Here is a 14842-nt window from a genome sequence, read left to right as displayed (position 1 = left end):
GCTCCCTGCAAGTCACTGCGGAGCCTTCCGGCGCCACGCGGCCACGCCCGACCCAGCGCGGGTGGGTGCCTGCAGCGCCGGGGGTGCAGTCGGCGAGAGATGCCCGGGAGAGACCCCGGCAGGAAGGAACGGGAGTACCGAACAGGGCCAGGAGCAAACTTCATTGATTGCAAAAACCTCTACAGCCACCCAGTAGCAGAACCCGACTCAGACAGGGAAAAAACAGGTATTGCCCGACACCCTGTTCCAGCAGTGACACGAGAGGTGATAACGGTTTGCAGAAGGGGGTCTCTTCACTGCCCAGCACCCACCTGCTTCTGCCCCCTCACTGCCACGCCCCCCTCCGAAGACCCCTTTCCCTCCACTAGCTCCTGAGAGCTGCGTTTGACTGTGCACCCCCTCCCTCCCCCCCAGACGAAACCAATGGAAGTTAAAATTATTTACACTTTTAGCCATTTAAAAACCCAATAAAATAAGATTGCATATGTCCTACTGGGGATGTGGGTATTAGCAGCAGCTACAGCTAGCTCGGTACTCTGCGTGCAAAACGAAAAGACAAACAGAAGACAGACCAAAATACTGCACCATTACTAGGAAGCGTTTGCTGGGGTTGGTGTTTCGATTGTGGCATAAGGCTTCTAGGAGCTGGCTCCTCCCCAGCTACAGGGCAGGGGCGTCTCCTGCTCAGCCAGCAAAGGCCGGGCTCTAGAAGGATGGAAAGGATTCGTTATTCCAGACACAGCACATTAACACTGACGCGTTTCCATCCCAGTCAACACAAACATCTAAAAACCCACTGCACGTTCACCATGTGAGTTTTTCCTTCTTTCCAGTGACGATGGAGGAAAAGGGGGTGCATGAAGAAGACCTACGACATAGATGCTGCTGTCATCACTGCCGCCTCCTCATCTTCTTGCTTTGGCAGCTCAGCAAGTGTGGGAGAAGGGGGGGCCGGAGCAGCTGGAGACTCTTGTGCCTCCTGCTCCTCTCCAAGCCCCAGCTCTACATCCATTTGCTCCAGCTCCCCCTGATCCAGTAGCTCAAAGTCATCTGCTTCCTCCTCGTCCTCTGGTGAAGCTGCTGTCTCTGTCTCCACCACGTCGCTCTCTGACAGCTGTGCTTGGAAACTCAGTTTCTCTTCGGGCTCGGTGGGGAGGAACTCAGAGAGGGAGGGTCCCTCGCTGGCCTCGGAGGACCGCAGCAGGGCGGAGAGGGTGTTCTGCACCGCCGTGGTAATGGCAGTGGTGACGATCTCCTCGCTCAGCGTGTCAATGCAGATGCCCAGGCCCGGGGCAGGGACAGTCTTTGGCTCTGCACTGTCTCCTGCCGCCTGCCCGCTCCCATTGAAGTGCGTATTTACAAAATGGAGAGGAGACGCCAGGCGAAGGATGGAGAGGTCAGAGTCCGCAGCCTCCTTCTCTGCCGAGTCCAGCTCACGGGCAGCATGGGCAAGCTCAGGACCTAGAGGCACACCAAACGCGTCTTCATCACTCTGCGGTCCCAGGTCTCTGGAATGATACTCTTCTACGGAGGGAAACTCTGCCAGGTCCTTGGAAAACGACTCCTCTGGCTCGCTGTGCAGGCTCTGCTGATCTAGGTCTGAAAGGCACCAGCATTAAGAAGCAGGTCCCCTCACCCTGACCCAGGGCACTGACCCCTCCCACCCACCCCCCCTCAGGTGACACACCACAGCTCACTTTTGGGCATCCTCCCAGCTCTCGGAGCGCAGCAGGAAGGATCTGTAGTTATTCCCTTCACCTAGTGGCACAACTCATGTGATGAGCGTCCCTTTTCTCATCCTGTTCTACATACTCTGTGCTCAGAGAGGACTTACTTCTTCAGCTCACACTCTCTGCATCTGGAGCACCCCACTGAAACCCACAAGGTCAGGTAAATTTTGCACGTCACCTGCCTGTTCCTCCCCAGACACTCAAGTGACCACATCTGAGTGGTTACCTTCACCTCACCACTAACCAGCCTTTCTCTCAGCTTGACAGGGTGGGGTGTCCAACCTGTTTCACCCAGCATCATTTACGGGTGTATGACTATACTATACAATTATTTCTATGGGACTTTGTGGATGGCCTTGCTCCCTTGCTGGAGTCACAAGAGAGCATTGCCTCGTGGGTCAGTAATCAGAGGCAGATGTCCACTCAGGACCAACTCATGATCAGGCATGAAGCCAGGGCATGCTGCACTGCTGTTACAGCTTCCTCCTTTCAGTGCTCTTCCCCCGGAAAATACCTGGGTTCTCTCCCTGTTCTCCCGTTTGGACGACCAGTTGTTTTTGAAAAATACATCCAGGGTAAGGAAGGCAGCAAGGTGTCCCATCACGTACCTTCAGAAACGTCTGTCAGCTGTGGGGTGGTAGCCCTTGAGACAGAAAAGCCCCCACTCTCCAGAATGGAAGCCTCCTCATCAGACAGCTCAGAATCTGTTATTGACAGTGCCAGGGCAGTCTTCTTCACATCCACCTGCATGGGATGAAAGCAGAGGGACAAATGCCTGGGTGCCTGACTACCAGTGCTGCCTACCAGGCACTTCTGCACAAACCAGAGGTTCCAGGCAGAAGTCCTTGCTGGAGGGACAGTACGCTGCACAGGGACGCTATGAAAGCAGGAGCGGTCTGGGCAAAGTGCTCATCGCACTGCTGGGAAGGACAGTCTCAGCTCACTGGCTTTCCTGCAATAATTCACTGCCTGAAGCTTTGCCTGCTCTCAGTGAAGAACCTGGAAGAGCCAGAACAAGATGGGATCAGCCTGTGGGAGTCTCAGAAGGCTCTGATCCTTCTTCCTCTCCTGGGATCACCAAGGAGTGGAACAGCCCTTCCCTTTTGCATTCACACTGAGCCCAATGAAGCCTTCTACAGGCAGCAGCAGTTCAAGTATCCAAGTTACTTTGGAAGCTGAAGCTTCCAACTCACAGCCTAGCTACATGCCCAGAGCTCCTGTAAAGAGTAACACTTGGTTCATTTCTGTGGTGCACATATAGAAAGGTCACACCCAGTCTGACTCAGATCAGGGAACTGTGTACAAGACACTAGTGCTGCTCATCTCCCTTTCCCGGTGGTGGGGAGCCTCTGCACATAACACCAGCAGAGCTGATTTCTTTACAAGACACTCACATTCTCTGAGCATCAAGTGTAACCATCAAAGTGATACCACAGGTCAGCAGGAGGATGGAGCACAGCTCACCCTGTCCTGCTACTGCATCATCAGCCCTGTGGCACTGAATTCTCAATACCCAGACTGGAGACAACAGCCTTCATCAAACAAATACCCTTCTTCCCTTGGGATTCTGCAAAGAAGTCTCTGGTTTCTCTGATGTTTGTTATCAATGCAGCTGTACCCAGACCACCCCTTGGCTCTCAAGATACCACAGACCAGACAGGAGGCACTGGTTCCTGCTCAACTCTTTGTGCTCTTACCACTGGGGAGAAGCCTGACAGCTCTGCCTCACTCTCACTCTCTGTTTCTGCCGTTGGCTCATCACCTGCTGCAGGCTCACTCTTCCCTTGTCGCTCTATGAGAAAAAGAACAAAGGCTTTACATGAGACTGAAGGAATTTTATGCCTTTATACAGGGGTCCTCAAACTACGGCCCCCCAGCGTCCTCAATCCGGCCCCTGGTATTTACAGAACACACACACCCCCCCCCCGGGGGTTGCGGGGGGAAACCAAGCAGCCGCAGATGACTGCCTGCCACTTCATCCATGCACCGGTCCCCTGTTTAAAAAGTTTGAGGACCCCTGCCTTTATACGTCGTTTTTCCACTCCTACTACACTGTGAAACTGCACAGGTTTCCCAGAAGCCCAAGGTTCCCAGAGACAAGTGTAACCTGTTGCTTTCATTTGTTATTCCCAGGATCACCTGTCCAGTTTCTCTCCCCATAACCCTAAAGTTTCAGTCTGTTTTCCCCTGCTCTGCTGTAGCCTATCACCAGTGTTGGCAGCTGTGCTCTCCACTGTCCCTTTGCTAGGGCTCCGACCCAGGGAGTACGGCACCGGAAAAAGTTAAGAGAGAAGGTGGGTCCTTACTCTTCTTCTCATGCTTGTGGTGCAGCGTCTCTGCCTTCATACTGTAGTCCAATTTCATTAGGACGGGCTCCAAACGTGTGTACATCCTCTGGATCAGCTCGTGGTAGACCACCAGAGGCCAGAGCAGAATGCTGAGCACTGCGGACACAGGTGTGGGGAATGTGAGAGACAGACTGAGCACAACCCAGCCCAGCAAGAAAGTCTGCATTGAGGGAGGCGCAGCTGAATGGCATTTGCTCTCTCATCTGACTCTGTCTAAATCCTCATCCATGGCTAATCTTACTCATTCCAAAGCTGCTTGATTAACCAGGTTTTCCTCACAGATCTCTGTTAGGATACAGATTTATGTTAAGATAAAATACAAAGCCCTCCTCTTCAGCCACTGCATCACAGCCCCAACATGCAATAGAGGCCCTGAAATGAGGTTATTAAAACTAAAAATCAACAAAAACTTTTATAAGGGTAGCAGCATAGAGCTCATACAGAGATGCGCTAGCAGCCAACCACCTGAACAGAGTTAGCAGGGACTCACAATGCAGTGAAAAAGGTCTTATTTACTAAACATGCAGCTTGCTTAACACCTCTCGATATGGATTTTCCCACTCTAGGAACTGAGGGACTGCGGCTTTCTGCACCCCTGGAGCTCCCCGGCACGGCCGGGAGCGAGAGCTCCCCCTCCTGACTCCGGCGTTGTACTGCATTCATGCACTTAAAGCCAGAGACTGCCCGGAGCACACTACCCGTGTTAATTAATCATCTAGCGCAGATCCCCTCAAGAAAATCACAAATACGGTTCTACCAGTGTATCAACAGCACAGTTAGGTCACGTTTCAGCTTAAGTCAGACAGAAGAGCTGCTTATACTCACAAATGATGTAGGAGATCATTATGCCTGGAACATAGTGTCCAACTACAGCCAGAATCAGGCAGCCTGAACAGACACTCATGCAGAACTGAAGGAAGAGAGAGGAACAAAGAGAAGTGACAAGAGGCAGAGATACGTCTATGCAACCAGTGCAGGAAACCCAGTTAGAGCAAAATGAGGGACGCTCCTAATAAAGTCAGTACACCAGCTTTGCATTGAGTAACATTCAGATGCTGACAATCACAACTCAGACAGCTTGGTTGGGTTAAGCTGTTAGCATTAGAGGTTCAAGTGCAGGAAGACCAAGATAACCCAACACCCCAATAAAATGAATCAAAAGTTTACTGGACGCTTCTTTACGAAGTAAATTATGTTCCTTGAGGTTAGGATGGGATAATGCAAATTGCCATTTTAGAGTACATCTCTCCTGCAGAGCCCGGCATTTTAAGAGAAGCCTGTACTGTTCTGACAGAGACAGGAAGCTGTTGCAGAGTCACCAGATGCTGTGCCACTGCTATGCCATAAACCAGCTGGCAGAAGCATTAACAGAACCCACGCTCCCACCAGACCAGGACCTTCTGCCCCTGGAAAAAGTGGAAGTATAATGGTGCAGCCCTGATGGCTTGTCCTGCATTCTCCTGGGGAGGGAGAGAAGTGAGAACAGACACCCTGCAAGCCAGGGCACAGGTTCAGGCATCAACTAAATCCCACGATGAAGTTTCATTTGTAATGGAAAGGGTGTACAAAAGCAAGGGCCCTCTGAGGGCTTTGCTCCCAATGAACTCATGCTTTATGGGCATCTTTGTCCTGGTCTCCTGCTGCCTGTATTTGGGAGAGTGTTTTCACAGAGGAGGAGTAATCAGCAGTCATAGAAACCTTTTGGTACACTGGACCTCAGCAGCCCTGATACAAACCCAGTGGCTGGCCTGTCCTATTTTTTGTGATCCTAAGGCAACTCCTGTCTACAAACCCTTTCCAAACAACACACAGAGCCATCACAGCATGGTTAATCACAAGTTTCTATGCAATCAGAAACACTGCTGCATTTGGACTGGGCTAGCTAGGATCTTGGCTAGCAAAATAGGTAGGACCAGCTTAAAAATGGAGCCTGTGAAAGGGGCAGAGACTGCAGGCTCCCTTTTTTCTCCTCAGTCCCAATCTAAGAGCTTCCTTTGCATGCTAAAAAATAAAATTAAGCATAGCTAGCCATTCACAGAGGGCTAAAGTTCAACTCCAGCTTACAAATACTGGAAGCCAATTACTCTATTTACGCTTCCCATGGCACAGAGTTTGAAAGGAATCAACAGCAAATGTTAAATCGGGACAGCAATTGTAAAAAATAATGATTTTACATTCTTCCATCTCCTAGGCCACTAGTAATGGAAAGAAAAGCCCCTGCACAGAAGAGTAGGTATCTCCAGCTTACCTTGGCAGGATTTTGCCTCTTGTACTGTAGCAGTTCCTGCAGGTACAGCCTGAAGGTGACCCAGCTCTCTGCCAGACAGTGGCACAGCTCAGGGACACTGAGCAGGTGAGGTTGTGCCCCTGAAGTCACCCCCTCACTAGAGACAGACAAGAGCAAGAAGACAATCTTTGAACATGGTCTGTTTTGTTGTGGGAGGGAACAGCTGCAGTGGGAAGCAGGGATGCCTACCAAAGGCTTGACAATACTGACTGCATCTTCACCTGAACTACAGAAGCCACCTGGAGATACTTTTTTCCTTTAATCAGGAAGAGAGCCAAAAACCACCTGAACCAAGCAGCAGCAGCAGACACCATGCCACAGCATCCCTGTGCCACAGGCCCAAGATGCAAAGGAGTTTACTCAAAGCCACACAGACAGAAGAGCTGGAGGTGGAACTAGTTATGTGGCTTCCTCTGGCACCAAGTCTTGAGGTAGCCAGTGCGGGGCTCAGACCTATAACCACGGCCAAGCACAGAATGCAAGCTACGCCACCACAGACAGCACGTATGGCCTGCAAAAGTCAGTCTCAGGGATTTCCTTCTCTCTGGACGATTCTTAAAATAGTCCAGGACAGATCCAGGGAAGAAACCCAAGTTCCTAATGTCAGAACTACTTGAGCTTTATTGCTACTGAAAGAACACTAACTTTCCCCAGAGTCTCAAACTGTGGCTCCTGAGCTGATAAGCAGCTCCCAGTGCAGTAGAAACAGCTCCCAACATTTCACAGCAGGAGCCATGCAGTCTATCGACAACAGCAAAAAGGGCAGGTGAGATCACCACACTACATTAAGGCTTCCCCACTCTCCCCTCTCACCACGGAACACATCGGTGAGCTTACCTCTCCCCTCCTGGCTCCTCCGATGGCTGTGCTGTAGAGAGAACACAGCAGATTAGTCAGCCAAGTGAAAAACACAACCCGACATTTTTATCACTTGAACAGAGCAGAGCTGGAGATGTATCATCCTTAGCTAGGGATGCACCCTGGGGACCTTCTTCATGCTGTCACGCAAGCAGGAATCACTGGCTTGGAGTCTGAGCTGCTCAGGTGTCCTCATTTTGGCTGAGATGGAGTTAATTTTCTTCCTAGTAGCTGGTACCATGCTGTGTTTTTGATTTTTGTATGAGAATAATGTTGATAACACACTGATGCTTACTTTAAGTCCAGGACTTTTCAGCTTCCCAGGCTCTGCCAATGCGGAGGTGCCCAAGAAGCCGGGAAGCTCAGAGCACCCAGAGCACTGGTCTCAGAGTGCCCCAGCCCCAAACTTGCAACCTGTGTTGACAAGACATGGCAGGACACTCATATCTGAGGTGCACCCTGCTGCTAGCACACGGGCTCTCTGCTGCAGCGATTGCACAACTTGCCCTGGCACCCCATGTGTGTGGGCAGTGCCATCCCTAGGGCAGCTGCCTAGCCCTTGTCATTCACAGAGGGCTGCCAGCGTGGTTTCTGAGCTGGGCAAAGCTTCAGCTCCCACCTCAGAGCTCAACGTGGCACCAGCAGGTCTGAGCTGCATTTCTCACCAACCAGCCCAGACCACAGTCCCTGTCAGGATGCTGTGTACAAATGCCAGAGATCTCCCTGCTGTCTCTATTGTCTCCCATGGAATTAAGTAACAAATAGCAGTCTTGTGTATAATTCTCTAATTTTAGGGCTCTTATGTCCCCTGACAGCCCTCTCTGCCATGCACAGATAAAACTACACTCCTAAGGTCCAGCAGTCTGGATAAGAGCAAGGGAAATTCTCCCATTCTTCTCTGCACCCAACCCAGTGATGGAACAGGCACTTCATGCAGTACTGAAGGGAGGAGCGGTGTTTCAGTGGCAGAAGCCACATGTGATTGTTCTCTGCCTTTAGATAGATAGAGGAAAAAAATCCCAAATATTTCTATGCCAACTGGAACTCATGAGCCTGGCTGCCCACAGATTTGGGTGTCCTGGCCAGCTGACTAGTGTCTGAGGATGTACAGGCCTCAATCAAAGCTCTTCCAGCCTTAATAAGCCTCTTGTGTCTAACAAGGCCCTGACCATGCTGTGAAGGCCCCTCGAGGGCTACCTTCCTCTACCAGTCAGCCTACTGTCCTAAAGGTGGTAGGGATGGATACATCTTTGATGTTGTCTAGCCAACAGCAAACTTGGTCCAAGAGGTTCTAAAAATCAGTAGGACCCTATCTCCCATACCGCATGTCACTGCATAAACAGGACTAAAATCCATGAAGAGTGTTTATGCTCTAAGTCCAGGCCAATTGTTAGAAATGGGTTGAAAAATGCAACATGAGCAAAAAGGGGGTTGAATCCTCCCTGGAGTCATCAGCCAGATGCAAAGCCCAAAAGCAGCAACAACTCCCCCAGGGATGCACAGAAGAGGCAAACATCCGTCACTGCCAACACCCAGTGAGACTTCAGCCTCCAGTTCAAGCTGCAGAAGAAAGCAACTGCTTGTAGCAGCCTTGCCACTGTTCTCCCAAGACACAGGATGTTGGGCCAACTATGTCAGACTCCTCCTACAGCTGCAGGCACTGCACCAGCCGCCCTGCACAGTGCAGCGGAGCGGGAGGCCATCCGCTCAGGGGAGGAGGCGATTCTTTGAGAGCATGACCCAGATTTCCAGTAATCAGGCCTGACAAGAGGAGTCAACTGCTCTCAGGCTGGGCTGCCCATCCGCTCCTCTGCCTATGACTGTTCAGCGCAGTGGCTGGGGCAGCTGGCAAGCACTGCTCACAAAGGGAGCTCGGCGTGCGGTGAGTATTTCGGACACAGCTCCACCCCCACGGAGTGGTTGCTTCTCTCACGCAACTGTCATTGCTGTATTTTGTTATTGTGCTCAGGAATCTAAAGCTGCTTAATCACAGCACACAAAAATCCAGCTATACCTCAAAAGCCTCATTATTACCTGCACTAAATCACCAAATAAATGACATTTGGCACTAGCCAGTCTGTGATGGCTGACCATACTGGTTGTACCAGCTACCAAATGAGGTGCTGGGATGCTTGCCATACTCTGCTGGAAAGATGTGCCTTAACACAGTAAGCAGGATGGCACACGAAACCCATTCTTCTCCAACTGCCCGCAGTAATCCAAGCCATCCAAAATATGCCAGCAGAGGGAGTGAAACAATTCTCACTTGCTTCTGAAGGTTTCAGAGATACTTTGGGGAGCTGCAGAACATTTCAGCAGGCTGCAGAGCGTTCACGTGATTTCAACTATCTGGCAAAACACAAGCTGTCTTTAAAATCAACAGTATCTTACTTCCTGTAGCACAGTAGTCTGCCTGCTGGCCATCCCAAAGCACTGGAGTCTTAAACCAGTTGGAGGAACAGCCCAACCACAAAAACCCTGAAGCATTTCCAACAGGACACATACACTCAATTAAGGCTTAACTCCAACCTGTGCTGCAATACTGTCTAGCATCAGTACAACTAAGCCAGCAAGCAGAACACCCACAGCTGGCCTCAGATCATCAATAACTGGCTGAAATCTTGCTGTCGGCATTTCACACTGGGCTGTGGATTGATACAAACCACTCAATATACACCAGACTCTTCTGGGAGACCAGTTCAGGTTACATGTTTGTACTGACAAATTATTGCTGATGGATTCCTCGGCTCTCACAGGTTTTCAATGCTTCCCCAAGAGGCTTTCTCCATCTGTGTGTAAACTAGCTAGAAAGCAGGGGCCCTTTTTAAGAAGTACTAGCATTCAATTGCAATGCAGCCTTTGCAAGAGCTCCTGCATACTACACTCTCCTACACTAACAAAAACACAGCTGACAATGCTACAGAAAACATCCCTACTTGATATCCATTTCAGGACAAAATGAAGGTGCTTCATAAGTCCTTAAACAATATTTAAGTGGAACTCCATGTAGAGGTGGTTACATATGGAGAAAATAACCTGCATGGGAGGTGAAAATATACAGTCTTTCCTGACAGGACCTGAAAAAGTTGTGAATCTCGCTGCTGTTAGTGTGTCCCTGATCACAGTGTATGAGTAACTGCAAAATACACACTGAGGTTTTAGCATTCCTTCAGAAGCGATGCTATAAGCAGTCACCTGAGACATACAGAACTGCCACAGGCTGAGGTTTGTGTATATACGTGCCGACTCTTGAAGGTGTGGTACTGACCTACTTCCAAAAGCTCCAGGAAAGACTTGCAGGAAGCACTGAGGAGGAAAGCCACAAAGCTGCAGCTCTGCTTCAGCAGGAAGCAAGAGGCACACAAGAACCCCAAAGCAGTGCCAGTTCAACCAGAGGCCCCTCAAGAATGCAGAGCACTGCTCCTACCTTGCAGAGGCTGAGGAAGCATGGTCAGCGGACCATACCGAAATCAGGGCTGTGGCCCAATCAAGCACATCAGAAAGGTGTCTCTGTCAGCACCAGAAAAGCAGCAAGGAGTGAAATATGGGGAAGAACACTGAGGAGCTGCTCAGTAGGATGTGCACTGACAACTTGCAGAGCTGATGACACTCATGAGCCTAAGCCCTGGTGTGTTTTTTGTTTGCTTTTATTTTTTATTCCTCACTGCTCTGCAACATATACATTGATTTCAGTATGGATTTCCTATTTCTTCTGTGATAACACAACTTTTACAGGCCTGGTACTTGCTGAAGCGATTCTACCTCCACCTGTCTCAATGACACCATTCTGTATTGGAGAGCAGACTTTTGCATTTCTGGACAAATTTCAAGTGAGATGTTTTGGGTTGGCTCTAAACTATTTCCTTACAAACCCAACGTGAATAAGCAGGAAATTAAATTGGCCAGTCCAGTTTAGCTGCCTCGTTACCTGAACCACACAAAGCAGTTTCAAGACTACAGCTGAAACATATCTAATCTTATCAGGACTTCTGTGAAAGCACCCTTTAAGTCAGTACCTTTTAGGTCAAATAAAGGGCACCTTACAAACACACATATAGAGAGGCTTTCATTCAGAAACCCTCCCTAGAGTAGGGGGACAGGGGTGGAGGGCCCCCGAGCTGCCTTTGAACAGCAGCAGCAGATACAGTAGGCAGGTCTGGGTTCAGTCATTTAATAAACTCCAATGAAGGAGGCACTCAAAGCAGACAGCAGCCAATCCACGCCTATCACCATTACGAGCCTATCCCCCTTGTTGCTTTTGCGTCTAACGTTGGCAAAGACTCTTCAATAAATTGGAAAGATAAGCCAAGTGATCAGGCTCACCGATTAACTGGAGACCAGATGCTGTTCAGTACAGGTACAATACACTAACTGTCCCTGCTGTCAGACCTCATCATCCACTCTGCTACCCGCCACAAGGAGAAGTGGCTGTCTTCTGCTCTGCCACTTTCAGGGCACAAACCCACACTGTACTTAAACCAATACACTTCAATCCCCATTTCCTTCCCCCAGCTCCACTGGCCATATATGCTTAGACCTGGAATGATCTTTTCCGCATGACACTTACGGGAGAGGAAGAACACAGCAGAAACACTGCATAATCCCTGTTACCAGCTTCCCTGATAAGCTAGCTGGGCCCCCTTAGCCGCAGTCAAAATGAGCCACTCCCAGAACTTCTCAGCACCGGGAGCAATTCTCCCTATGCCCAGAGTATAAGGATATATCCCAATACTCTGACACAAATAGGTAAGAGGCAGCACCAGTACCAAAGCCTACAGTTATAGCAGACAGGACTTACATGACCTATGAAACAGCTGGGAAAGGACTGTCTGTGGTCATAGCCCAGCAGCTGATAACAACAGAACTGTGTCGCTAGCTACAGCGCTACTCATCACATACCTGAGAAATCAAAGAGGAACCTGGGCTTCCATCTCTCCAGCAAGAGGATGCCAAGAAGGGACATGCTGAGGAGAAAGAGAGGTCTCAGGGAGGTGGAGGAAAACAACCTAGAAATCAAACGAGAAATTGTTAGGCAGGAAAAAGGCAGCAAGTTACTGCTCTTGATGAGCAAACAGACATGGATCAGGGTACAGCAGAGCAGAAACATCCGACTGCTACCGGCCATTGCAGGAAGCTTTGTACTCTGCAGACACCCACCCCCGCCCACAGCAGATTCTCAGATGGTGCCTTTGCCCACCACCAGATAGCTGACTACCTGCCATCTCTCAGTGTTCTCCTCCCCTGCTCCTGAGCTCCTCCTTCGGTTGTAAAACAAGGCTAATGCTCCCTCATACGAGTACAAGTCTCTGCAAATTCTCAAGGTGGAGGCTGCAGATAACATAAATACAGATTTTGCTGTAGCAGAAGACTGGTTGAGAAGCAGCCTGTTTGCTGAAATCTTACATCCTATTTGTAATCACAAGGTCCAGCATTACCCACAGGTAGCACCAAAACACATCATGCATCTGCTTCTAGATGCCTGTTCTTTTATCAAAAACCTCTCCCCATTTCATCAGAGCCTAGCACTGAAACGATTTAGTTGCTCGCTTGACTCTATCATAAAACCTTTCATGTCTCTCATCAACACGCTGGCTTCAGCCAAACGCCAACTCACACACCACTCCTCACATATAGTCACGCAATCGCACCGTCAAAGAGTTTATCTCCCCACTCCATACAGATTCAACAGCAAAAGTCCCAGGGTAGCACTTGTGCAACCAGCAGCTGTCTGCATTCCTCCTTTCCTCTAAGCAAGAGCATCAGCACTTCCCTCCAGCTCAGAGGAGCTGTTTTTATAAAGTTACTCCAGAAACAAATGCCTGGGAAACAGATTCACCTGCACCCCTCCAATGAACCTCCTTTCCAGAAAGGAAGAGCCGCTCTGCTATTTTCCTTGCTCCTCTTCAGTGACTATTTACAAATAACTAATCTCAAATGCACCAAACAATGATCAGAGCCAGACAGCATCTTGCTGTGCAGCACAGGGAAGGGCTGTGCTTTCAACGAAGCCACAGTCAGAGGTAGCAAGATCTGCCTCACCAGGCACCACAAAATGAGTGCTACACACTTTCCACGGGCTTACAGGACCCACACTGACCTAATCAACTGTTTTTATCCCTTCTCATAGGACAATATTGTAGTTTAACATGTCTGCTTTGGAAGAATTTCTTCCTATTCCACCTCACTTATGGATTGCAGTCCAAGGATGCTGGCGGAATGCTCCATGGGACCATAAATTCCTCCCTCTCTGTGATATTTAAATCTCCCTCTGCCGTCCCATATTCTGGGCGTGCTTTGTTCTCAACCTTTTTAAACACAGTCCCTTAGCTGTCATTGTCTACCCTCCCTGCCATCTCATGGCATGCCTCTTCCCCTCCCACAAACTTCAAAGCTCTGCTTTGAGACCTTTCCAGCTGGTAGAGTAGTCCAAAACCATTTACATACTGGGCTACCACATATGCCTCCGATAATCATATGGATGAGGGAGCAGGATGTCAGTGGCCTCTTCAGACTGACTTCAAAGGCTGTTTGGCCACATACTTTCCCCTTCTCTGACTTCAGAATCCGTTCCTTCCTATTTCATCTGCAAACAACATTTAACTCTTTCCCTGGCCAGTTTTGACCTTTTCTGCTGAGAAAGCCACTGGCTGAGAGTGCTTCTGCCAGTAAAACTGACGCACTGTTTATACAAACACACAGGATGTTTTTCATTCCCCTCCACAGCTGGGCTCTGCCACTCTCACTCCTGGTGCTGCTGCCCTGCCTGAGAGGCAGAGAGGGGAAGGCGCGGCAGAGGGCACATGCTCGTGCCCAAACGGAGCAGCCTCTGCCTTCACGCGAAAAAATTAACGAGAAGAGCTTAAATAAAACACCACACCGCAGCCTGCCGCCGCAGGAGGCTGTGGGGCTTACCGACCACGGTTCCGGGCTGAAGTCAACCGATAAAGCGTGCATGCAAAAATTACCCAGAAACGTGCCTGGGCGAGCCTCCAGCGGAGCCCAGCTGCGTTTTATTATCGCGGGGCAAATCCTGCCCGAGGTGCTGGCACCCTGTCCCCGCAGGGAGGGGCCTGCTTACGCCTGTCCGATGGGACAGCGCGGCTGCTCCCGGCCGGGCGCATCCCGCGGCGCTGGGCTGCGGTAGCTGCAGCCCCCAGCTCTGCCGCGGCACCGCTGGCCGCAGGCAGCCCAGTGGGGACGGCCACCGGCCCCGGCGGCCCGCGGGCGGCCCCCGCCGCGGGAGGGCCCGGCAGCCCCCGAGCGCCGCCCGCCCAACCTGCGCGGCCCCGGCCCGGCCCCGCGGCCTGCCCCTCCCCAGCTCACCAAAGGGCCCCGCCGAGCGCGGCGGCGGTCACCAGGCTGTGCAGCGGCCTCTCCCACACCAGCAGCCGCTGCGCCGCCGCCAGCGCCGCCTCCCAGCCCCGCAATCGCTGCCGCAGCGCCGCCGCCAACCGCGCCGCCGCCGCCGCCGCCGCCTCCTCCTCCTCCTCCTCGGCCGCTGCCGCCGCCGCTGCCTCCTCAGCCCGGCCGCTCGCCATGGCTGCGGGGGGGGGGGGGGAGGGAGGGGCCGCTGTCACCGCCGGCGGGGGTGCGGCGAGCGCTGCACCGGCCCGGGCGGA

The 14842-nt window shown here is 51.1% G+C and overlaps 1 protein-coding gene across 1 annotated transcript; it reads right to left on the bottom strand.

The window, feature by feature from the left end:
- Window positions 1-135: 135 nt before the first annotated feature.
- On the bottom strand, window positions 136-14781 carry RETREG2 (reticulophagy regulator family member 2). The gene is made up of 9 exons (XM_037396277.1): window positions 14547-14781; window positions 12123-12229; window positions 7203-7233; window positions 6327-6462; window positions 4904-4988; window positions 4037-4174; window positions 3428-3522; window positions 2339-2474; window positions 136-1599 (listed from the first exon to the last, which is right to left on the bottom strand). Exons 1-9 carry the CDS (start codon window positions 14759-14761, stop codon window positions 869-871), a joined length of 1674 nt encoding a protein of 557 aa, XP_037252174.1. The 5' UTR covers window positions 14762-14781; the 3' UTR covers window positions 136-868.
- Between the last annotated feature and the right edge of the window lie 61 nt (window positions 14782-14842).

The sequence above is a fragment of the Falco rusticolus genome, chromosome 8, assembly GCF_015220075.1.
Source record: "Falco rusticolus isolate bFalRus1 chromosome 8, bFalRus1.pri, whole genome shotgun sequence".
In the NCBI taxonomy this organism is placed as follows: Eukaryota; Metazoa; Chordata; class Aves; order Falconiformes; family Falconidae; genus Falco; species Falco rusticolus.
This window is presented reverse-complemented; position numbering and strand designations above follow the sequence as displayed.